The sequence below is a fragment of the Chironomus tepperi genome, unplaced genomic scaffold, assembly GCF_022539635.2.
Source record: "Chironomus tepperi strain 1889 unplaced genomic scaffold, CSIRO-AGI_Ctep_v1 contig_409, whole genome shotgun sequence".
NCBI classification, from domain to species: domain Eukaryota; kingdom Metazoa; phylum Arthropoda; class Insecta; order Diptera; family Chironomidae; genus Chironomus; species Chironomus tepperi.
The window spans coordinates 433,555-459,044 of record NW_027226531.1 but is presented as its reverse complement, the minus strand read 5'-3'; the positions used below and the strand labels follow the sequence as shown (position 1 = coordinate 459,044).

Sequence of the window (25,490 nt, the reverse complement as noted above, 5' to 3'; positions counted from 1 at the left end):
ACAAATTCTAAATGCTACAATGGGTCTTGCAGTTGAATGCTCAACCGTACATCACCTGTCGATAAAATATCGACATAAAGTTATTTATTTAGCCAGATTTATTGAGATATAAACAAAGAACTATAAAATTTAAACCAGGGGGAAGATTACTTGGCGTGAAACGTATACGCCAAAAACTTCACATCCTTGGCGTGAAATTTCACGCCATTTCACAGTTTGCTTAAGTGACTAAAAGCAAGATCCAGTAAGGTCAAAGTCCCTTCCAAGAACTAAAAACAAGATCCAGTAAGGTCAAAGTCACTTCCACGAACTAAAAATAAGATCCAGTAGAATCTAAGTCACTTCCACGAGCTAAAAACAAGATCCAGTAAGGTCCAGGTTGCTTTCCCGAGCATTTAACAAGATCCAGTAAGGTCAAAGTCACTTCCAAGAACTAAAAACAAGATCCAGTAAGGTCAAAGTCACTTCCACGAACTAAAAATAAGATCCAGTAGAATCTAAGTCACTTACACGAGCTAAAATCAAGATCCAGTAAGGTCCAGGTTGCTTTCCCGAGCATATAACAAGATCCAGTAAGGTCAAAGTCCCTTCCAAGAACTAAAAACAAGATCCAGTAAGGTCAAAGTCACTTCAACGAACTAAAATTAAGATCCAGTCACTTCCGCGTGAAATTTCACGTCGATGGCGTGAAGTGGCGTATAAATTTCACGCCAAGTAATCTTCTTCCTGATTTAAATTATTTCACAACACTTTAATTTTTCATTTGTCACTTTATTTACACTTAAACTTTTTACATTTATTTTGTTTTCCTGTTAGTTTTTTTGTTTTAATCCTGTTAATTGTATGTCTTTTAATTATTTATGTTCACTATTTATTACTTTACCTAAACTTAATCTTATTTTCCGGCTATTTAATTAAATTTTTAATATTTCACGTTCGCGTCTCGCGTTATTTTTTAGCGCATTTTTGAAATTTTTTTCAAAAAGGTAGCTTAATAAGACACTTTGTTCGTTTGTTCGTTTGTTCGGCTGGAACGCGAGATCTCGAAAACTAGACATCGTAGAGAGCTCTGGTTTGTTTTAATAGCTTCGTTCTATCAAGTTATTGGGTTATCGGTCATTTAGAAGTTTTAAATCAATGCATAAATACTATAATTAACAGTTTTTCATTTTCATATACAACAACAACAAAAACAACAACACGTTTTTTCATTGTTTTACAGTGTTTTTCAATGTTTGTCGATGTTTTTACAGTGTTTACTGAAAAATGTTTGAATTTTTTTTTGACCGTTATGAGGTTTGAATTATGAAAATCCGTTAAATGATGAAGTTCTTAAATTTGTGGAAGTTTTATACGGATCTTGGTTTTTAGGTCTGGAAGTGACCTGGATCTTACTGGATCTTGGTTTTTAGGTCTGGAAGTGACCTGGATCTTACTGGATCTTGGTTTTTAGGTCTGGAAGTGAACTGGATCTTACTGGATCTTGGTTTTTAGGTCTGGAAGTGACCTGGATCATACTGGATCTTGTTTTTTAGGTCTGGAAGTGACTTATTTATCAATTACTGATCGCTGGGACAAAAATGCGCTGAAGTCACTCGATAAGAACGAGTACTTTTGTAATTTTTTTCCAACTGAGAACCTTATAATTTCCTTTTTTATACGGTTCTACAAAAACATTTGTACAGTTTTACCATTTGAATTTTCAATGACGGTTAAATTTCAAATACGAAAATTACGTTATTTTCAGACCGATTCTTTTCATAAATAATTTAAGTTTTAAATAACTAATAAATTAAGTTTAATCATGTTTAAGGAAGGGACATTTCAAAGCCAGTAATGTAAGTTAATAAATCCATGGTTAAGCAGGGATTCGAATGCAACGATAAAGTAGTTGGACATGGTCAAAAGAGTGAGATTTGACTTAAATATATGAAGGGCATTGGATATATCTTTAAACGAAAGTAGATAATAATTTGAGAATAATTTTTCAGGCGATGTTAAGGTCGAGCTAGCATGTCAGATTGCAATTTCGTTAAGCATGCTGACATCAGCAATCAGTTGACTTTTTTCCGTTTCCCGACGGGCTAAACTTTAAATAATCATCATTATTATAGGATGCGCATTTAATCTCTGGTCATAAATCGACAACAGTCAATGCCCAATTTATCAATATCACTAAAGCAGGCAATTCATCATCTTTGAAGAGTTGGGATCAGATTTGATGGCAAGATATGCAACTGAGATATCCTCAGACACAACTCGAGTATTAGTGATGAAATCTAGTCATTTTAGCCAATTTTTAGATTTTTTCAAATTATTTGGAGTGTCCAAGCCTGAACATTTAAACATAATTAAATTATATACTTTAATGTCTCAATTGTAAGTGGGGATGAATAAATTAAGTCTGGTGGGGATAAATCTCATTTCATCATCTCATTTCTTTGTGTGAACAGCGAATCAAAGCTGTTCGTGTTAAAAAAAAGAGCGAAAAAAGAGAGAATTTACTCCATTTACTAGAACTTGGCCCGTCAAGGAAAACTGTCATTAATTGAAGAGCTAGTAATTGCTAGTATTTTAATTCAGTTTTCTCAAATCTTGATGCAAAAGTTTATTGGGGGATCCGAACCACTTGCAAGCTCTGCACATTGCAAGGACACGAGTACGTCATTAGAACTAATTTACCCAGCTACAATTCGTGTGTGCAAGATTACATAAAGAAAGTCATCCAGATACTAGTATATCCTTGTATATCTAGTGGAGACACATTATGGACCAAAGACCTCATAACTGCACTCAACACACGAACCGAGCTTCGTACCTAGAACGGTGAAATGGAAAAAGAGCTTCCAAAATTAGAATTTATCTCGGATGTTTTAATATTTTAGTAGGACTGATTTACAGGCTGATCACATGCGTGTCAAAAGTTGTCTTTATTAATTAAATCCATGAATTTACATTGGTCGTGTGAAGTGCTTGCGATGGTCAGATCATGGACAACAGAATGCCCCAGTACATAGAGTAACATTTGCAGACTTTTTGGACAGATAAAGATTGAAAAGTTCCTAGATCAATATCCCAAAATAGCTGAGGATATAGAAAAAAAGAGCTGTCTACAGATGGTATCTAAACTCGGCAATGGACCCACGTGTGCCTCAGCCAAGGAAGTAAGTAAATAAGTAAGCATCTCAACGTAGAAAATTACAATATTGAGAAGATAAGGAAGTAACATTATAAGGACATTCAATGATTGCAGATCGATGTGCAGTTTCATCTCTGAGAAAGCAACAATAGAAGTGTCAACATAAAGGAACAAATTTTGGTATTTTTTAAACGATTTTCAATTATTTCTTTATTTAAGTATTAAGCAGTGATAATGAAGTGTATGGTTCCAAATCACCAAGTTGTGTCTATTTTTGTAAATTGTCGCCAAACATATTCCAGGTTAACAGCTTCCACCGTGAAAATGTTAATTAAGACAAGTGGATATAAGAAGTTCCGACTTTGTGGATTGTAAAAGAGCTCGTGGTAGACCAAAACAACTCCTGAAAAAAAAGCTGTCGATAGAGACAGTATTGCATTTGATATTGGCAATTGGCAGGCGGAAGCAAGCGATAGAGTCAGCTTTAGGCGTCATCTGACGTAGGCTCATGGTTGATCTGTATGAAAAGCGAAGTAAGTAAGTAGTAAATTTAAGTGCAGCTAGGCTGATCAAAGTGAAATGGATGTAGACTGTCGATTCTGTCAGTGCGATAGGAAGATCTCTTTTTGCTGAGCGTATTGACAACAGACCAAATATCACTAATCATGTCTTTTGAAAGGACGTGAATTTGATGCCCATTAGAAGCTTTGGTCGACTTATAAGGTATTGGAACGTGGATGGATATGTCGATTGATATGCAGATGCATAGATGCATTGCTGCTACGATAAGCTGTCACAGAATAATAGACTTAATTCTTGTCAATGACAATTAGGAATCGACTATTCAATGAAGCTGATATTGTGAGACGTATTGAAGTGAACAGACTTCGTTGAGCAGGACATGTTATCAGGTGCCCACTGAGTGAGGCCAAGGATTAACTTGATCTGTACGGCCAGCGAAGTAAGTAAGTAATTAATCTTTGTCCCTCCCTTTAATATAGTGATGCACAACCTTTAATTATTCGCTACACATCTCGATGGTAAGTCTTAACCGAAACCGCATACGGCATAAGATTCGTGGCATTTTCCATGGGCACATAGGTTGCTAATCATTGCTTAAAAAGGAAGGACTAAAAATCGAATATAAAAAGTTAATGACCCCAAATTGTAATTACATAATTTCCTAAAATTTAAAGGTAATTTTGACATAAATTTATTGGCACAACTTTATTGATATTAAGATATTAACAGAGTTCGAAGTCTAGTCGGTCTCAAGTGTGTCTCTCAACTTGACTCGACTTTGAGCTTAATGTATTAAATTTAAAAATCACGAAGACTTCGTCACTTTAACAATTGCTGGCAAATTTGTAGAATTCAACGGCAATATTTGCTAAAAAAAAAGAAGTAAAAAGTCAATATAAAGCTATAGTTGAATATTAATCCTAACATAATAAAGAGACAGCTATTAGGTGCTGTACAAGGGGGCCCACGACCCCAATGCCATCCCGCTATTTCTACGCCCAAGTACCATACCATGAAAGCATACTCTTTGCCTATTAGGGTAAGTCATATAAAGCTTACCTTTTTCATTGAAATCATAGATCATAATACCAGCATTCTGTACATCCTTAACGTCAAAGAACTTGGTTGCCTTAATATCCACACAGTATTGTTTACCTTTCACAAAGTCATTATAGTAAATTTGTACTTTTGTGCGTTGTTTTCTTGGATGTGCCATCTAAAGAAAATTACAATCAAGTAAGAAAATCACATATAAAATATATTATAAAGCGCATTTTTTATACCTTAATTTCCGGTTTTGAATCCAAATTAACGATATCTGTGTATGTATATCCACTTGGCATTTCAACATCATAAATCACATTAACAAGTGTCTGTAAATGTCGTGAATCCTCATTTGGACTATATGTTGCACAAATTTGTACAGTTCTTATATTTGAGGTAGATTTATCAGGCTTAACAGTCACTATAAATGGTGATGCACCTTGTTGTTCTATTGACACAGTACTTTCAACAATTAATGTTACTGAACTATATCCAGTTCCTTTAAATGTTACCATTGGATGTAATGTATAATGAGGAAATATAACTTCTTGTGTATCCTTTTGATTTTTAGCTGTTATAGTCAATTCCTTTTTAAAATCCATCTCATTTGTTAGTATAACTGTTAAATCAGTTACTGGATGTACTTCAAGTGTCATTAAAAATTTAGCAATTGCTTCCGTTGTAATGGCAACATCATATGTATATTCATAAGCACTATATGCTCTATATGAACCAAGTAGCCATGTGATGAGTTTCTTTGCTTCCTCTGTTCTATTCAGTGTTAAGTATGAGATTGCAACATATGATGTATGTCTCATATGACATTTATTTTCAGCTTTTGTTATTTTATAGCATTTACGTTTTTTATCAATTTGAATAATTGACTTTTCAACCTCATTAAGCATCCTTTCAGCTTCAGTTTCACTACCATTAATAGCATATGCTAAAGCAGCAAGACCATAAGCTTCTTTATCCGTTTCTGATACAGCATTAATTCCAGTTAAATAATTAAAACATTTGTTAATCACATCATCATAACTTTTTGTTACAAATTTCATATTTCTAATCTTTAAGAACGGAACTAGAACGTATGCGGTTTGGAAGTATGCACTCTTACTGGGCGGTGTTGGTCCAAAATCAGTAAATGTTCCATCAGCATTTTGTTTAGATTTTAATGCATCTAACTCTTGTTCGACAACACGAGCGTTCTTTGGCAGTGCTCCGATCTCCATAGCTGATGCAATTGCTTCAATAAAGTATGCACGGAATCCAGTGTTGCCTCTGTAGTTCTGAAATTGAGGATAAGATAGGAGGATTAGTGATCAAGAGTGATAAACTGTAATGGTAAATTTAAGGGTTCCAGAGCTGGAAAGACAGACTAGTCTGATCTCCAGGAGAGATGATTTTTGAGTCTCAGACCCCCAAAGTCCTGTCTACCATGGCTTTATATGTTCCATGTGAATGCACCAGCAATAGGGACACACAATATGCCTAAACTCTAGCAAAACTGCATTAAACATTAGAACCGAGCTAGAATGAAATAGGGACTTCGAAAATTAGGCATAGCCTGTATGCTTTATCGACACCGGGACCAGTATCGGGACCGGAAAATCCCGGGACAGTATCGTCCCGGTCCCGGTCCCGTCCTGAGTCCCGAAAATCTTCCGGGACCGGGATTTTGGGAAAGCATATTAGCCTGGGATTGAACCCTAGACCTTTGGGACATAGGCTAACGCTCTACCATTCAGACTTAGGATTTAATCTTAGGAGAACTAAATTTGCATGAAGTAACTTTAATATGTACAATAGGACGCTAAAGTAAGGTTCGGAAAGCTACATGTTAATAATCGTAGATTATTATTTAGTCTTTTTGCAAACCCTACGCTAATGTCCTTAAGATTCCGAACTGGTAGAAGTTCTCGAAAGATAGGACCAGCTTTAGACGTCCGCGTGCACCCCTCCCAAAGAAGGAACTAACTTTATTATACTCTACAGTCAACTTACCCAATTCTTTGTCTTCTGATCAAGAATAGATTGATAATATTCAGTGAATCCATGTGTTGATGGATTTGGATTCTTTGATTTTAAATATCGGAAGTGTTCAACATTTCCCTTGAGTTTAGATGTTCTCTGTTCAAGGCAATTGTGTGGATAAATTCTAAAAATAATAATTAAAAAATTAATTATTGTAGAAAATTATGCGGATTAGCACAAGTTGATTAATCGATCAAATATCCGTTACCAGACGTGATTCCCGGACGGGTAAGACATATTCATGTACAAGACGCTATTAACCATGTACAAGACGCTCATCCGACCAGTAGGTGCTGAGTCATTGAATATGACTTGGACCTATGAAAGAAGGTGACCAATACAGATGTAAAAGCAATGTGGAACTGTACCAGCTATATAGAGACAGGCTGATATTATAATAAGAGTCAAAGAAAACAGGCTGCAATGGGCTGGACATGTTATTAGAAGATCTGTAGAAGCTCCACTTAATAAGGTCTTTAAATCAGACTTTGTGGATGGTAAGAGAACTCGTGGGAGACCGAAGAGCTCCTGGAAGGAAGCTGTCAATATAGAGACAGTTATGGACAGGGTAGTTTAAAGCAGAATCTGGTGTGTTTTGAAAATATGACACATGTAAAAATGTGTGGATATGTGTGGAAAATGTGTGAATATCCACGTATATCCACACATATCCACACATTTTTCCCCGTGCATACATGAAATGCGAGACATATGTGTACACATTCTATAAAACAGAATATGTTGTAACAACCCTGGCCTTGGACTTGAAATCGTTTATTGACAAGCGATAGCCAACGATAGAGGTGACATCTATGAAAGTCAATTGATCACAATTGATCTGTACGGTCAACGAAGTAAGCAGGTAAGTGAAAAAGGTGTGACTCTGACTATTTGTCGTGGAAGACAATTGGACATTCCGAATCAACAGGAGTTGCTCATCAGCCAAGAAACTAAGAAAGAAGTGTTCCGATTCGGTACCGGATTTAAGTTTAAATGTCAGAGACATGCCCTAAAATTCAATAAGGATCAGTATGAACTCATCACACCGGTCTGGTGTCGGATTTCGGATCGATTAACCCATTTGCAATAAAATATGTAATTAAATTTACTTACTCATATCCCAATTTGACTTTAGTCATATCATCAGTCAAATAATCACCAGCAATTTCCACAATGAATTTTGGATATTCATCACCATTTGTGACATTCTTAGAAAGTTCCTTTACTTTTTCATGACCTTTCCTAACAATGAAACTGTCTGATGTAATGTCATATACTTTAACACCAATAGGCTCGACTCTTAACCTTTTAACCATCTTATCACTATAACTAGTTCCATCTCTAGTTTTACCATTTGCATCAATTCTTATTTTCATCGTTTGCTCATACTTTGCCTTATCATTTCCTGACTGTATATAGAATGAGACACGTTTGGCATTATTAAATGGTACTTTAACAGTTTTTGTTGGTTTATCTGTGGCAATTGGTGTATTACTGCATTCACTGTCAAAAATTCGGAAGCTCTTCTTACTTTCAAAATCTGTCAACATGACGGTCACATCAAGTGCTTCATTTTTTTCGATATAATTATAAACCATGACATCAATACGAAGTTTTTCCTTGTAACGGATCGAATAAGGCAAGACGACTTTAGTAAAGAATTCATTCTTAACAATGAGTTCTTTTGGTGGTCCAATGGCTAATCCATGTTCTTCATTCATTGAGAATGATGAAATCAACCATGATGTTATTGAGTCAGGAGCTTGATATATTGCAGTCGATGTTCCGTTCTCATAAATTTGATGTTGATCAAATATCCAAACAGCTCTAAAATCTTCACGAATATCATCAGCATCACCTGATGGTGGCTTTTCCTCCTTAGCTTCACTTTCTAGATCGGGTATTATTTCTTCAAAATCCTCATCCTCATTTAATGAAAACTCATCTCCACTGTGCTGTACAACGGTTATCCTTCCTTTTTGTATACGTTTTAGTTCCGCCGGTGTACATTCATGCCAATTCGTTTTATTCACATGAAATACAGTGACTTGATTGGTTCCATCATAATTGGCAAGTTCCTTTACGACATCTTCCTTTTTGACATCATTTCCTTGGAATAAGTAGGTTAAACGCTTATCATATCCAAGTAAATAAACTGTCGAATCTGGCTTTGTTGTCATTGTAATGCCAACTTTTTGCTTTGTTTGCGTTTTATTTTCCATTTCAATATCAAGCTATGAAATAAAAAGAGAATATGTTATTAAAAATGTTAAATCGACTTGGGTCTGCCTATCATCTATCCACCCTCATCCTAAGTATCTTTTATGAGTGAACAACCCATTATTAGATCTCAGATCTGCATTATTGTCCAAGGCTTAGACAATTAATTGAAAATTATCAAAGATTTAGTTCCAAGCTGAGGTAGCCCTGACTAGAGACTAGTTTCGATTTAAATCCCTTTTAATCATGCCACGAGGGCACCTCAAGATACTGTCACTTGGTATCGGTAAATGGCAAGCAGTTGCCAGCAATAGAGCTAGCTTCAGACGCAAACTAAAGGAGGTCATGGATTACAATTGATCTGTACGGCCAGAGAAGTTAGTAAGTCAGTAATTAAGTCAAAGCCACTCCGGTCTGAATTAAATTGAATCTGACATGAGTTACGCCAATTTTGTGTCGGATTACGAATCAAGTAAACTGCTTGTTATATACTAGAACAGAGGTTGACAACATGTGTGTCTGTGTAACATATTCCCAGTTAGAAACCTGTATGGCTTAAGTGTGCCGTGGCACCAAAGAGTTGCCTACAACTGATTGAAGCCTAGCCATGCATAGTAAAAGTTGCAAATACTGAATTTTGTTTTTTACACTGCTGTGCTTCACCTTTGTCTTGGAATAACCAGCAATAGCTTGTGTAGGTATTCTAGATTTGAGCCAAACCCAAGCAGGCGAAGCACGCGCTCTCAAAAGAAGAGTAAGCTATGAGCAACGCTCACGATCATCTAGTATGTTTATATTGAGTAATCTCCCGAGAGCATGCTTTTTGCCTGTTAGGGAAAGATGATATCCAAAAGTAGTCGATACACTAAACCAGAATTGACAGGACTCTTTCATGTGGAGACGCCTTCACTGGAGTACGGGCTCCATTAGAAGCGATCCCAACTGTTTTTTGGGAAGCGACTCCATAGTGTCTTTTTGAAATTTTAGAGTCGGGACACCCAAGGTCCTGCAAACTCTGCACCAAACCAATGTGTCTCTGGCATGATGTAGGATTCAAATTTTGATTAATTGCATCAGTGTTGAGCAACCATTTTTGTACCATGGCACACCTCAGTTCATGAGAATGTGCCACGACACACAGGCTACTCATCACTGGATTACCCAACTGTGCGGTATTTGTGTGAGACAATGTGTTAAGTTATCTATCCATAGGCAATGCCAGCTGATAGATTATTGACTTTAAATTCTACTTTTGTAGTTATAGACTTACCGTATTTTTTCCCAGCTCAACTGTCGTAATTGTCGTTTCACCATGATACATGTTTATTCTATCCTTTAAATAATAGACAACAACCTTCGCTTCCGGCATCATGTCCCCCTTTATGGTAAAGTTGAATTTACAATTAATGCGATAATTGCAATAGATTTGATGACTTTCGATGTTTCCGTGCCTTGACATGACGATTCCTATAAGTTGATCAATTTCTGCATCTCCACGGATGTGAACATTTATCATATCACCATAATTTGGACTAAAAAGTAAAAGAAAATAAGAATTAATTATAGGATAGAGTATTGAAATTTGGCATGCGATAGACAAGCTTTAAGCGTCATCTAACCGAGGACATTATGGATGAGCCACTTGTGACTCCATAGATGACACTTAAGGCATGCAACAATTGTCAACAGCATCAGTAGAGGAATTAATTAAAACTTACTATTTTGGCATATAATCCACAGCAATTTTGTTAATTCCCACGACCACAGATCCTTTCTCAATCGTCTTCTTGTACTCAACCATAAGATATTGGATTTTGACTTTCAAGTCGTCAGTATCTTCCGGAAGTAAGGCATTGACTATAGCCACACCACGCTTTATAACACCATCGAACATGATTGTTTTATCTTGTCCATTTTGTAGACGACATATTAAGCTTATTTTGACACGTTCTGGTGACGTTAGAATCAACTTTCCGGTCCAATCATAGATGAATACTTTAAATCCAAATGGAAGACCAGGCATGAATTTGGCTGGATGATTTGCTTCAATTTTAGGACTATTGTCAGCATGAACTGTAAATTTGATGGACTTATTGGCACTAATTCCACTTTCTGGATCTGTGAAGACAACAAATGCTAAATAGTCGAGTTTTGTTGTTGTTATAGCTTTTAATTCCTCATGTGCCTTATATTTAACATTATGAATGTTAGCGATGTCGTTGAATGTTTTGGATACAACAACTTGACCATTTGTTGTGCATGTAATTGTAAGCTGTGCATTTCCTCGAACAAAATCCTCAAATGAATATTTGGCATAAAATGACAGCTTCAGAATGGAATTGGTAAGTAAATGATTTTCCTTAAGTTCGATGTAGGCTGCGAACGGTGGAAGTGTATACTTTTCAACAGCAAACTCCTTATATGTCTCCCATTGTTCCATCTTATCGATGACAGCACGAATCTTCCAGATACCCAATGGTGTATTCATACCCAAATCAAAGCTTTCCGAAAAAACACCCAAGAAATTCTCGCCAAGATCGTCAAACTCCTTAATTGGTCGATTCAATGGGTCAGTCACGTTGATGTTAATGTTGTTCATGTGGAATGGCTTCAAATCACGGTCCACGACAATAACTCTAAAGCGTACTTTATCACCTGGCTTATAAATCGGTTTATCAGTCTGAATAAATGTGTAATATTTCTTCTTTTCAGGCTCAATATTATTCAATGCCTGTGTCATGCACATTTGACGTGTTCCAGTTGATACTGACCCATTTCGATGCAGCGTCATGATCAATTCAAACTCTTTCTTCGATCCTGAATCATTGTTGTTTTTTATTTTCATTTTTTGAACTTTATCGGATGTAAGACCAATAGTTCCAACACTTCTGCGAAATTGGAGAGCAATTTCGGTTCTTGAGTCGATATTATTTGAAAGGACGACGACATTGTAGTCTTTTTTTTCGTATAGCCTCTTAGGTGACCATAGTGTGACGTATCTTAAAGAATAAATAATTTTTTTGGGAATTAATTAATGTTCATAATTAGGGGAAATTTGTTTAGTAAACCCTAAAGGCACAAGTCTGGTATTCGATCTAAAATCCGACACCAGTGCTCGTTCTTCGTTGAAACCAAATGTGGAACCATGCCAGAGTCACTCCGGTCTGAAACTAGACCGGTTTGATTCTTACATGGTTTCGGAGTCGGACTAACCTGACTCTGCCATATGCCGGAGTCGGACTAACGTGACTCTAATATGGTGCCGAAGTCGGTCAAGCATGACTCTGACATGAAGAAGGAGTCGGACTAGTGTGACACTGGCATGGTGTTGGAATCGGACTGGCTTGACTCTGACTTAGTGACTCTGGCTTTGTATCGGAGTCGGACTGACGTCGGATTTAAATCAAACCCGAAACCACATCAGAGTCATGCCGACCTGAGATCGGACTTTTGGGTAGATTAACCGACTTATGATATTTGCCAGAGATCGAAGCCGGTTTTTTCGGCTAAAATTATTTTTACATTTTTTGCCCGTATAAAGTCATCTACAAACTCATATTAGTAATAAAACTGTTCTTTGGGTAAAATACTAGGATTCCGAACCATATTTATTAAACTATTAGCTATAACAAGCTCGAAATTGCAATTTAGCCGATTTCATAGCCGATCGGCTAAAAATCAGCTAAACAATCAGTTAAAGCCGAATTTAAGGCTTAATAGATCTTTGAGCTTAGCAAAAACGACTGAAAATTCTAATATTTAATGTATTGAACAATTTAAATAACTGACTTGGTTTTTAAATGGCTTCATCTAGCCAAAAAATACAAAAAATGATTTTAGCCGAAAAAGTCGACTTCGACCTCTGATATTTGGGATAGCACTTAGTAATATTAAGTAACAAAAAGGTAGCAAGCAATAGAAAGAACATATAATACAATTGACCTATTAGATCAGCTACTAATCTAATAAAGTAAGTAAACTCGTGTATTAAAATAAAAAAATGATTAACAAATAAAGTTGATCTAGTGAAATTACTTCTATAACCTTTAGGTTTCTTATCAAATTGAATTTGACCAAATTTTGTTATTTATTATTCAGGTTTAATTTGCGTTTTTTTCATGTGAAAAATAAAATCATAAAATAGAACAGAGATAAGAAATTAATGTGAAATGTCTTATATTTCTGTATAATTGATAAGACAAATCAATTGGCGTAAAGTTAGGGAACGTTCGAAAATTAGGTAATGTACATAATTTCTTTTTTAGAACCCATCAATTCTACTGGATGGCTTTGCAACAAAATCATGAAACAACCGCTGTAGTCCGTAACCAAATTTAAGAATCTTAAACGTTACCTAACTTATGAGAATGGTCCATTTATGAGAGGTCTTTAAATCAGGCTTTTTGGATGGTTAAAAAATTCGTGGTGGACCAAAGAGCTCCTGGAAGGAAGCTGTCGATAGAGACATTATTGACAATTGAGGGCCTGCAAGTAGAAATGAGACATTTTGACTTCTTTGAGCTATATTTCTTATATCTTACATTATTAATATGACATATTATATATTTTCGGAAAGGTCTTAAGTTGTACTATCCAAAAAAATTAACTATAGTTTTACATAACATCCAGGGTTGGAACATGAGTTCTTTGAATGTGATGAAAACCATACTTTTTCAGTGGAACTTTTCATTTAGTTCCAACTATGCAAAAAATATTCTTTTGAGGTTTTTAGATGCACAAAGCAACAAACTAAAACGCAATGTAAAGAAATTTTGAAATTAACTCTGGAGTTCTGAAATATGAATTTTTCAACTCTGTCTACTTTTATATGGGATTTTCACAAAAACAGCAATAACTATTCACTGGAAGCATATTTTCTAATGATTTAAACATTGTTTGATAGCTATTTTCAAGCATAATTTTGTTAGTATAAAACTTTTTCGGTTGCACAAAATTTAAATTTTTAAAAACCGTTAAACCACTTTTTCATGTTTTTCACTGAAAATTATCTTAAAATTCATTTTTCTTGATTTTTGACTTCTGAAACAAGTTTATAGATTTATTATGAGTATAAGAGTATTTAAAACTTATCTTAAAAGTCAAAAATCAAGAAAAATGAATTTTAAGATAATTTTCAGTGAAAAACATGAAAAAGTGGTTTAACGGTTTTTAAAAATTTAAATTTTATGCAACCGAAAAAGTTATGCTAACAAAATTATGCTTGAAAATAGCTATCAAACGATGTTTAAATCATTAGAAAATATGCTTCCAGTGAAAAGTTAAGTGAAAATCCCATATAAAAGTAGACAGAGTTAAAAAATTCATATTTCAGAACTCTAGAGTTAATTTCAAAATTTCTTTACATTGCGTTTTAATTTGTTGCTTTGTGCATCTAAAAACCTCAAAAGAATATTTTTTGCATAGTTGGAACTGAATGAAAAGTTTCACTGAAAAAGTATGGTTTTCATCACATTCAAAGCACTCATGTTCCAACCCTGGATGTTATGTAAAACTATAGTTAATTTTTTTGGATAGTACAACTTAAGACCTTTCCGAAAATATATAATATGTCATATTAATAATGTAAGATATAAGAAATATAGCAAAGAAGTCAAAATGCTTACATTCATTTCTACTTGCAGGCCCTCAATTGGCAGGCGATAGATAGTCGCATTAAGCGGTATCTGAGGGAGGCCATGGATCACAGTGCATCTTTATGTTCAGCGAAGTAAGTAGTTGTTCCCGAACTAGATTCATGATCAATTAATTACATGTTCTTTAGGAACGATATCTTTTCTGAACCTTCTTAAGATTGCCTGGAGTAGAACATGGTATAGCCCATAAAGTACATGAAATAGAAATAGCTGAAAATCCAGCTCACGAATTACTAAACTCTGTTCGGCACCTGGATTTTGAGCTATTTATATGACGTGTGCCATTTGTGCAATTTGTCAATCGTATGTCTAGTTATAAACAAGATGACATTTCATGGCATGTACCACAAATGCAAAGCTTATAACAAGACATTTGATCAATTAATCGTATTTTGTAGGCAGGCAATACAAGGCAAAAATGGATGGAAACCGTCGCAAAAAGACAAATGTTATTAAGTTGTGCATATATTAGATGGATTTGTAAAAATTTACTGGTATTATCTAATTCTAGAGATAACTAATGATATTGTGATGGGATTTGTCATCCTTAGAATATAACATACTGTTAGATAAACTAAGAAAAATGTTCACATGAGCTTAATAAGAGTTACAATCATATATGTTCATTTAAGTTAAAATTTAAGGCATGAAACTATACAATTCTCGAGGCTGGAAAGTCTACATCGCGGTCCCGAACAAAAACAGCCAAAAATAAAATATCAAAAATTAAAGATGTTCGACAATTATATGTAAGGATGCACAATACAGTTTGCAATTATTTGTATGCTCGAATTTAAATATTATTATAAAATTTTAATGCAATATTTGCAAACAATATTGTGCATACTTGCATACTTAATTATTGAATCATAAAACATTCAATTAAAATTGATTAATCAGCTCCACGTCCTTTGTAAAAAAAAGTATTAAATAAATTATCAAATTAGAATAAAAGTTGACCTGTCTGTGATCGGCAATTTAAAGGAAATTCCCTGATTTCGTAACTAATCACTTATCATCAAATATTAAATTGATTTCTTCTTATTATTAATTTATTTATATGCAGTGCAAGCATTAATGTACATAATAAAAAAAAAATCATCTATTTGCACATATAAATCCAAAATATTATTTTTGAATCTATAATAAGAGAAATTAGAGCAGAGGGGATTTATCAACCATTGTGTTACCATTAAATTTTCTGGAAATGCCATTAATCTTAGGCTAACTAAGCTCCAAGTCGGATTATGGTTCAAGAAAGAGAGTAAATAAGTATGAACTTTATGCCGTATGCGTAAAAAAGTTACAAAAATAACGGTTTTAAAAATTTTGGAGGAATGTTCTGTGTCTCCAATGGACCCCACCTGGCTACGGCATTTAGCTGTGACAAAGGAAGTATATCCCTTTACCTGATTAAATGAGGTGAGATAAAGAAGCAGTAAAGCAGAAGTAACGATTAAATTTAATCCCTTTCCTTTCCAAAATCTTCATTCTCCAAAGGGTCAAAACTAAATTAATAAATATTTAAATAAATTGAAGAAAATAGAGTTGGCAAGACTTTGGGGAGTCCAGACTTTAAGTTGTTTAAAATAGACACCTTCACTAGAGTCCTGACTTCAATTAAAACACTTTGTTCATGATCGTCCTGCTAATTCTTGACAATAATTCAGATTTGTACCTTAATGTGCTTTCATATTTCATATTTTAAATTTAAAAAATGTTAAAAATTTAAAATTAAATCAAAAAAAAATTATTTAAATTGTTTTAAAAACTTGTTTATATATTCTCGTATTACATACGCTAGAGTTCTCAATATCGCGAACTAGCAGAAGTTATCGAAATATAGAGTTGTCTACAGACGTTCTCTAAACGCGGCAATAAGTCCCTGTGTGCCTCAGTCAAGAAAGTAAGTAAACCAGACACCAACAAGTTTTTAAAACAATTTAAATAATTTCTTAATTTAATTCTCATTTGTGAATTTAAAATATAGTCAATACACATGCACGTAAAGGTATAAATTCCACAATAAACTATTTCACATCCAATTTATGCACTTTTAAACGAATCCCAGTCCACAATTCACAAATTCTATTCAAAATCACTAATTTATTAACTATTTTTTAAAGTACTTACTCTTCCACACAGTCAATGTTCACAGAATTATTTAAAAATATTAAACAAAACAGCCAAAGAAGCTTCATGACTGAAAGCTACTTTGAGAATGAATTGAAATTGGTTCCTGATGTACAATTTACTCGTTATTCAAATTCCTTGTGTATTTGTGAGAGCGGATTTAATTACTATTTATAATCATTGGAGGAGGATTATGTCTTAAAAGTCGGGGATTTTTTTTCTTTCTTATTTAATTTCTATATAAGACAATTATCAGTTTATTTAATTTTATATATAATGATTAATTACAACATTTGGAATTTCCAATTGTCAACACGAGTCATATGAATTGATTTTATTGCAATTTTGTTGTGGCTATTTGGATTATGATTTTATAAAGGAAATTTCAAATGAAATTTGAATTAAAATTTCAAATTTAAAAAAATTTTATAATTTTACTAAAAAAACTTTTATTTAATTTTATTAAAAAATTAAAAAAAATTGAAAAAATTTAAAAATAAATTTGAAAAAAAATTTAAAAAAAAAAAAAAAAATTTGAGAAAAATTGAAAATTAATTTAGTTAACAAATTTAAAATTTAATGTCTTTTTAATTATTTTTTAAAATTGTCCATCAATATTTTTAACCAATTTTCAGATTTTTTAAAATTAATTTTGAGTGTCCAAGCCTGAAAATTTAAACATAATTAAATTATATACTTTAATGTCTCAATTTTAAGTGGGGATGAATAAAAATTAAATCTGGTGGGGATAAATCTCTTTTCCGTTGTATGATCTTTGGAAGCTGCTTGTGTTTAAAAAGAGCGAAAAATGAGAGAATATACTCCATTTACTAGAACTTGGCTCGTCAAGGAAAATCATCATTAATTGGAGTGTATTATTGCTAGTTTTCTAAAATCTTTAAGCTTTTAAATTGAAAAACTTAAAAATTTGAAATTTCAATTCTATTTCTAGAACATATGTACAAAAGAGTCAAAATAAAGTCAAATTGAAGCTAGTTTAACACCTCAAACCTTGGAGATTCTAGAGGAGTGAGTCTAGGTGGCTCGGTGGCTGAATTGTTACTAACCTAACTATTTTAATACCGACCAAGTGGTCATGGATTCGAGACTAGACAGGAGAATTCATATGCAATGGAAGCGCAGCTCACAGTCTCTATTTGTAAGCTAAAGACAATAAGCTGGCAATAGCTTCAACAAATGGAATGGTTCTGATTACATTATATACTGTAGGTCTACTGAGTGCTATGATCTGGCGCATATTCAATCGTTAAACAATCATTAGCAGCGGAACTCTCTAGCTCAGCTCTGGATCTTAAAGATCTGGATAGCTAATTTTTTAGCAGATTCCTAGGACCATAAGCATGTCGCTGATGATGAAATTCCTCAAAGCATACGTTATAACTACAGAGGTGCAGAACAGAGATAACTTCGGACTTTTGTGAATCGTTCTGTACTGAAGAATCTGGATGACTGGTGATCTTGTCGATTGGTCATCAAAACAAGTATAGCTACAAAGTGCTGGAAGACATTAATCGGGAAATATTCAAGCAGAAGTATAGCTGGATAGGTCGTACGCTTCAAAATCCAATCACTAGAGAAAGTGCAGCCATTTGGAAAGAAACACAAACTTGTTTCACCACCCTTGGCTGGAATCCATAAGAAAAATGGCATCCTGGTGCTCCAAAAGCAACATGGCATAGAACAATTGTTCGGGAATGTCAACTAGATGTCAAAACAGGAACATCATTGTGATGTGACCAGCAATAGAGTCAGATGGAAAGTAGGATCCAAGTCGAAGCATCATTCTAGTAAGTAAGCAAGTTGTATGACATATATTACGGAATTAGTGAAATTGTCCAAAGTGGAGAGGCTTCTCATCATCCAATCATGACTAAAACAACACATCGAGTCGAGTATATAAATAATAAAATATTTTTGATTAGTATTTTTTTTTTATTCACAGCTCAGTACAAGATAAGTACGCCAGATTTGAAGTCATTCAGTCATCGTTCAGCAGCCGTGAAAAATTGTATTGATTTGTTGTTGTTATTTAATTTTTTGAGCACAAAAGCTTCTAAAATGAAGCTTGTCTTAAAATTTGTCATCGCGTTTGCGGTACATACAGTGATGATTAGGAGGTAAGAAGGTCAAGCGTAATTGGGTTTTTCCACAATCATTTATACAACATAATACTTTATTTGGGATTTTTTGGACTGATTAACTGAATTATTTTTTATATTTTATTACTATAGTGAACAAATCACCTTGATTGGATCTCATTTGCTATCACCGGACTCAAGCTATAGAACATTTTTATCAGCAAATAATTTGAGATCAGGATCAAATGTCGACGTGTCATTATTGGCATCAAATAGACCCACGACTAAGAATGTTCGTATATCTAATGAGGACACATTTGAACAAATGCAGTTTGAGGTAAGCTTGTTTCTTGCTTTTTACACGCTTTTACTTTCATTTTAAAAACCGTTAAAAAAATTTGAATATTTGAAAACCGTTAAAAACTTTGAATTTTTAAAAACCGCTAAAAAATTTGAATTTTTAATAACCGTCAAAAAAATTTGAATTTTTTATAACCGTTAAAAAATTTGAATTTTTAAAAACCGTTAAAAAATTTGAATTTTTAAAAACCGTTAAAAAATTTGAATTTTTGAAAACCGTTAAAAATTTGAATTTTTAAAAACCGTTAAAAAATTTGAATTTTTGAAAACCGTTAAAAAATTTGAATTTTGAATTTAAGATATTTGAATTTTTAAAAACCGTTAAAAAATTTGAATTTTTAAAAACCGTTAAAAAATTTGAATTTTTAAAAACCGTTAGAATCGAGACGGGATCGGGTGGGGAATTTCTCAGGATTTCATGGTCCCGGGATTTCGATATTGAAGTCTAGGTCTAGGTTTGGCTGGACATATGCATGCCTTGGTCTAGGTATTGTCTTTGGCTAGGTAAGCCTAGACACCTATCCATAGATACCTATCTGATAACTTTGTCTATAATTTAATTAAAATTTTCTTATTGACAGGATGTTCCCCAATCAAATGAATATAAGCTGAAAGTTGCATCAAGGTCATCAAATAAATGCTCGTCAGTTAAGCTTATCAAGTCTTCAGATCGTCCGCTAATTCTCATTCAATTCAGCAAACTCTTCTATTCAACCAGTGAATCCTTTTCATTCCGAATTTTCGCATTAAATCAGAAATTACTTCCATATAAAGGAACACAGTCCATTAATGTTAAAATCCTTGACTCTAAAAATGAAGCTGTCCAAATATTTGATAGAATCCCAACCACAAATTTTGGTGTCTATGAAAATTCTTTTAAACTTGAATCTGCTCAAAATGTGGGTCAGTGGAAGATTCAAGTCGAATCCGGAGACAAGAAAATTACCAAAAAATTCCATGTCGGGCAACCAAGTGATGACAACCTTGAAATGTACATACAAATGTCTCCAGCTATCAGCTACACGGATAGACGAGCTTATATGGATATTTACGTTAAGGACAAAAACAACAAGATCTTCACTGGAACCGCAAATATCTACGCATCTGGAAAGTTTAAAGGATCGGACAGGAACGCCTTCGACAGGAAGCTTGTTAAGCAGGTCGAACTTGCTGGTCACAAAAATATAGTTGACATTAAATATGATGAACATTTGGGAATATATCCATCAGCTAACATGATCTTGCGATTTGATGTTGAAGCAACTGATCCAGACACACAAAGATCCATCAAAACATCAAAGGAAGTTGAACTTAAGTACAATACTAGAAATACGATTCATCTGATCAGGAAGAAGTACTTTAAACCAGGATTTAAATTTCCAATGAAAGTCAAAGTTAAGACATTAAATGGACAACCGGACAATTCCTTCAACCAATTATACATGACTGTTGAGTATCACAATAATGGCACCGGAATTGTTAAGAAGCAATTTCAATTAAATCTTAAAGATGGTGAGATATTAACACCTGTGGAACCGACGTTAGCTACAACACAAATTACATTGAATTATGAATTTGCTGGTGCAAAATTGACTGAAGTGATCGAACCATTGCCAGTGATGGGAGAGAAGGAGTATATGCAAGTAACACCTTTGAAGAAAAGGTAAGATATTGATACAATACGAAGATGTTCGCACTCTGGGGAAATTATTGTTATGCTTTAATCAGAATGTGTCTTGGATATATTGTGTCCAGGATAGATATGTGTCTTGGATATATTGTGTCCAGGATAGATATGTGTCTTGGATATATTGTGTCCAGGATAGATATGTGTCTTGGATATATTGTGTCCGGGATAGATATGTGTCTTGGATATATTGTGTCCGGGATAGATATGTGTCTTGGATATATTGTGTCCAGGATGGAATGTGTCTATGATATATAGTGTCCAGGATGGAATGTGTCTATGATATATAGTGTCCAGGATGGAATGTGTCTAGGATATATTGTGTCCAGGATGGAATGTGTCCAGGATATAATGTGTCTAGGATGTATTGTGTCTAGGATGTATAGAGTCCAGGATATAATGTGTTTTGGATATATTATGTCTAGGATATATTGTGTCTTGAGTATATTATGTCTAAGATAGAATGTGTCTTGGATATATTGTGTCCAGGATAGATACGTGTCTTGGATATATTGTGTCTCGGATAGAATGTGTCTTGGGTATATTGTGTCTAGGATAGATTGTGTTTTAGATAAATTTGTGTTCGAATGAGTCCATGATAGATTGAGTTTAATATATATTTCAAAATTTTTATTCTTATAGTACTGTCATCGGCCAAAAGATCAAATATCAAGCACAAACTACAGGAGAAATGGAATCACTTCACGTTCTTTTAATAGGCATAAACGGTATTGTTCATTACGAAGAATTTCCTGATGCTGTTACAAGGGACCTTTATGAATTTACTGTTGAGTTGACTGAAGAAATGAGGCCTGAATCAAGAGGAATTGTATTTTATGTTCGTCGCTCAGATGGAGTTCTTATATATGATGATTTTGTATTGAATCTTGGATATGGAATTGAGAATATGGTAAGGACAACAGTTGTTTAGTTTGTTGCTCAATGGATATTAGCCAATATATCTTAATCTTTATCTTCACAGCTCGAAATATCAGTTCCAGAAGTAGGAAAGCCAAACGAGCTAATCAATATTGATATTAAGACAACAAAGGGTTCAAAAGTGTTCCTCACAGCTGCCGATCAACTGTCACCGCAACTGATCCGCGATAACGAAATCTCTAAAATGGACATCTACAATGAGTTGATCTATTACTTGAACTATAGATTCCCAAATACGTCACTTTACCATTTTGAAAAGTTCAACGGATTTGTTCTGCAACCAGAAGAAGGAACATGTGGTTCGGAAATGGCAGGGTACGAACCTGACGAGTTTGATGAGGCATCCACTGACGTCGACTACTTCCCAAAAGTTTGGTTTGATAAAAGTATTGATGTAGCATCTGACGACAGCTCTATTACTTTAAACCTACCAAAACCATTTGCAACATGGAGATATTATGGATTATCGATGCATCCAACAAAAGGCTTAGCAGTCGTTAAATCCCAACCAAAAACGACAGTTAAAAATGAAATTGTTGTTATGACCAAAGCACCACAATATGCATACAAGGGTGAAATTTTCTGGGTCGACGTCAATGTCTTTAACAATCTTCAGGATAGTCTTCAAGCAGGTGTATCTATAAGTCTTGAAAATGCAATATTTGTTGATAAAAACATTATTAGAAGTTTTAATTACGAGTGCACCAAGTTCATACAATCAAGTAACAAATACGACATACAAAAGTCAATAACTTTACAGCCACAAAAGAAGACATTTGTTGACAGAATTCCAATCAAATCGAATGGCATAGGAGACATCAAAATCAAAGTCACAGCAGATGCTGGAAGTTACAAAGATGAAGCCTCAAAATCAATTCATCTTCTCACATCTGAGCCATTTAATCCAAATGGCAACTTTGACATTAAAGTTCAAACTCAAAAGTATCGAGATAATGAAGTTAGAATTGATATCGAAAGTAAACAGTTACTTGACCGCCAGTCACAGCCAGACACAACAGTCAGCATTATGGTTCAACTTCCAAGAGGATTTAGATATGTTTCACACGATCAGAATGATAAGATTCAGGTTGGTATTCGGTTGTGACTGTCAAGCAGAATTGGCAGGACTTCAATGTCCAGACTCCCAAAGTCCTACAAACTCTGCTATCAAGTTATGCCCTTACTGTTCTACTGTTTACTAATGACATGATTTATTATTTCAGGATTATAAATTCGAACAAGATCCAATCGCCGTCGTGTTCTACCTTAGAAATATAGGACGTCAAGGGTTTAAACTTGGTGTAATCGGATCGAAGGTTTATGACGTTGATAACCACAGTCCATCACTTGTCCAGATTTATGACTATGATAGATTAGGTAAGATCCAATATATGATCATAGCTTGGGTACTCGGGTCTTTGTAAATGTCAAGAGGTATAGCCAAGAAAAGGGAAGGAGAGGGATAATTTGACCCCGCTCGGTTAAACCTTCTCTTCTATATAGACCAGTTACACAATTGTGATTTGTCTCGATTGAAACCACACACGGCATGTCATTTTCATGTAAGCAGCGAAAAAGCTACACTGGTCAAATTGGTTAGGAAGTCGGGCAATCGACTCTAAGGACCCGGGTTCGATCCCAGGGAAATTCTAGTTAAATTTGTGGGTTTTTTTCACTGTTCTAGTTTAGAATAGTTCTAGTCACACCAACTCGGTTGTGTGATTTGCGACTCACAAATTGTGACTAGGTACGTTGCATTGATATACAGGGTCATGCAGCATGCAGACTTGGGGAAAGTAAAACAATAAGGCAACAAAATATCATTAGTATGCCGCGGAAAACAGATTGACTACCTTTCCTTTAGACAAAGTTAGCCCCGATCAACATCTCCGGTTAATATTTCGGTGTCCTTGACATCATTTTGTTCTCAGTAAGGGTTCCCGATGCCGAGAACAGAGACTTCTCGGATAGTCTCGAGTCCTGATATTTTCCGATGTCTTAGACAGTCTGGAGATCGAGACAGAGATTATCCGAGATGTTTCGGTCTCAAATTTTCGACAAGACCATGACATCGGGAATTGTTAGTTGTCAGACCACGCTCACGTCTAGTCGCATCACAGCATTGTGTTGCTCCGGGTTACTACGATACATTCACTATTACTCATTAATTTATAAATCTTTACAGTAATCAAAGAATCATCATACTATACCTATGATATAAATTCTTGGGCATGCAACAAAATAGAAGTATTGGAAGGGAAAAGTCTTGTTGAAAGAGAACGTCAAAAAATACAAGGATATCAAAAATCTGTCCAAAATTCGACAAATGAAGTCACCCAAGCAAAACAACAACTAGAAAAAGCAGGAAAAACGCTTGAAAAGGCAAAAGAAAATGTCGGTAGTGCCCAAGAAAATGCGATCGATGCTGAAAAGAAGTCGGAGGATGCTTTGAATGTTTTGAGTAGTGCTGAAAATGAATGGAAAACTGAATATGAAGCACAACAAAGCCAAGACGAAACTATTGTTGAAGAATCAGCAGGAAGAGAACCAGCAAATGCAGCACAAGCACAAAATGACGTGGATGCTGCAAATATGGAACGCAATGATGCACAAAGGAAATTCGATGATGTAAGAAGTAAATTCGATAAAGCAGAAAGAAATCTCAATGCAGCTAAGCGGATTGCACAAAAGTCAAAAGATGATGCTAATCAGCTACGATGGGATGCAGAGGATGCAAAAACAAACGCCACAAAAGCTCAAAATAAACTTGAAGAGACACACAAATCTATCAATAATACTCTTAATTCTGTGAATGAAGCAGAAATTGAAATCAATAAAATACAGGATGATGTGAAGGAAGCTTTGGTCTTTGTTAAAAACGTAATCAAAAAAGCAAATGCAGCATCAAAATACACAGAAATTAAAGATGAGGTTGTGGAAGCACAAAATAAAGCTAATGATGTCAAAATTCAAGCAGAAGATGCCTATAATAGTAAAACAACAGCCGTAAAAGATGTCAAACGATTTGTTAATTACATTAATGGTTTGCTTTACGATTCCCAACAATTCGAAGCACATTGCAACCAATTATCTGAACAAGCCACATCAGTAAACAATACAGCTATGAAAATTAAAACGACAGTCGATTCTTATAAAAATTTACAAATTAAATTTGCAAATGCGCAACAAGAGCTAAAAAAAGCCGAAGCTAAATTGCAATCAGCACAGGATAAATTGAGTGAATTACAAACTACAACTCAAAGACCAACAACAACAAGACCATCGCCACGAACTTATTCGCAAAGAACTTTAACAACAACAACAAGACAATCCCTACAAAAAACTGAAAAGGATGAAACATCTACCACCACACAAAGAACTACAAGTCCAACAGCAGCAACAACAACAACAAGTCCAACTATGACAAATGATCAAATTCTTTATACAACTGATCAACAGGAACAATCAACCAATTCTGACATCAAGGATAATGCTTCTTCAAAAGTAACAACTGAGTCAGGTGATTGTTCAAAGTGGTTCAGGTTCTGCGATTTTGGACTCTAGTTATGCAAGACACTTGTCTCTAAATTTTATGCCAATTTTATGCCTTTTTAAAATATGAAAATTGTATGACAAAAAAAAAGTAAATAAAAAATTGA

At 34.5% G+C, this 25,490-nt stretch overlaps 2 protein-coding genes across 2 annotated transcripts; one reads left to right on the top strand and one right to left on the bottom strand.

Moving 5' to 3' along the window:
• Positions 1–4,328: 4,328 nt before the first annotated feature.
• On the bottom strand, positions 4,329–16,884 carry LOC139096949 (CD109 antigen-like). Its single transcript, XM_070648705.1, has 8 exons — positions 16,747–16,884; positions 10,678–11,958; positions 10,230–10,491; positions 7,853–8,973; positions 6,710–6,863; positions 4,945–5,994; positions 4,721–4,877; positions 4,329–4,529 (listed from the first exon to the last, which is right to left on the bottom strand). The coding sequence occupies exons 1-8, from the start codon at positions 16,812–16,814 to the stop codon at positions 4,486–4,488; spliced, it is 4,137 nt and encodes a 1,378-aa protein (XP_070504806.1). The 5' UTR covers positions 16,815–16,884; the 3' UTR covers positions 4,329–4,485.
• Positions 16,885–18,700: 1,816 nt separating this feature from the next.
• On the top strand, positions 18,701–25,395 carry LOC139096933 (CD109 antigen-like). The gene is made up of 7 exons (XM_070648688.1): positions 18,701–18,884; positions 18,999–19,182; positions 19,787–20,868; positions 21,535–21,802; positions 21,875–22,918; positions 23,055–23,208; positions 24,017–25,395. Exons 1-7 carry the CDS (start codon positions 18,826–18,828, stop codon positions 25,393–25,395), a joined length of 4,170 nt encoding a protein of 1,389 aa, XP_070504789.1. The 5' UTR covers positions 18,701–18,825.
• Positions 25,396–25,490: the final 95 nt, after the last annotated feature.

Excerpts from the sequence above, each read along its gene's own strand:
- LOC139096949 (XM_070648705.1), bottom strand. The coding sequence starts at position 16,814 with ATGAAGCTTCTTTGGCTGTTTTGTTTAATATTTTTAAATAATTCTGTG. Across the intron at positions 5,995-6,709 it reads ATCAGAAGACAAAGAATTGG|AACTACAGAGGCAACACTGG; the intron begins GTAAGTTGACTG and ends CCTCAATTTCAG. Across the intron at positions 4,530-4,720 it reads CTATGATTTCAATGAAAAAG|CAAATATTGCCGTTGAATTC; the intron begins GTAAGCTTTATA and ends CTTTTTTTTTAG.
- LOC139096933 (XM_070648688.1), top strand. The coding sequence starts at position 18,826 with ATGAAGCTTGTCTTAAAATTTGTCATCGCGTTTGCGGTACATACAGTG. Across the intron at positions 19,183-19,786 it reads TTGAACAAATGCAGTTTGAG|GATGTTCCCCAATCAAATGA; the intron begins GTAAGCTTGTTT and ends TCTTATTGACAG. Across the intron at positions 22,919-23,054 it reads ATCAGAATGATAAGATTCAG|GATTATAAATTCGAACAAGA; the intron begins GTTGGTATTCGG and ends TTATTATTTCAG.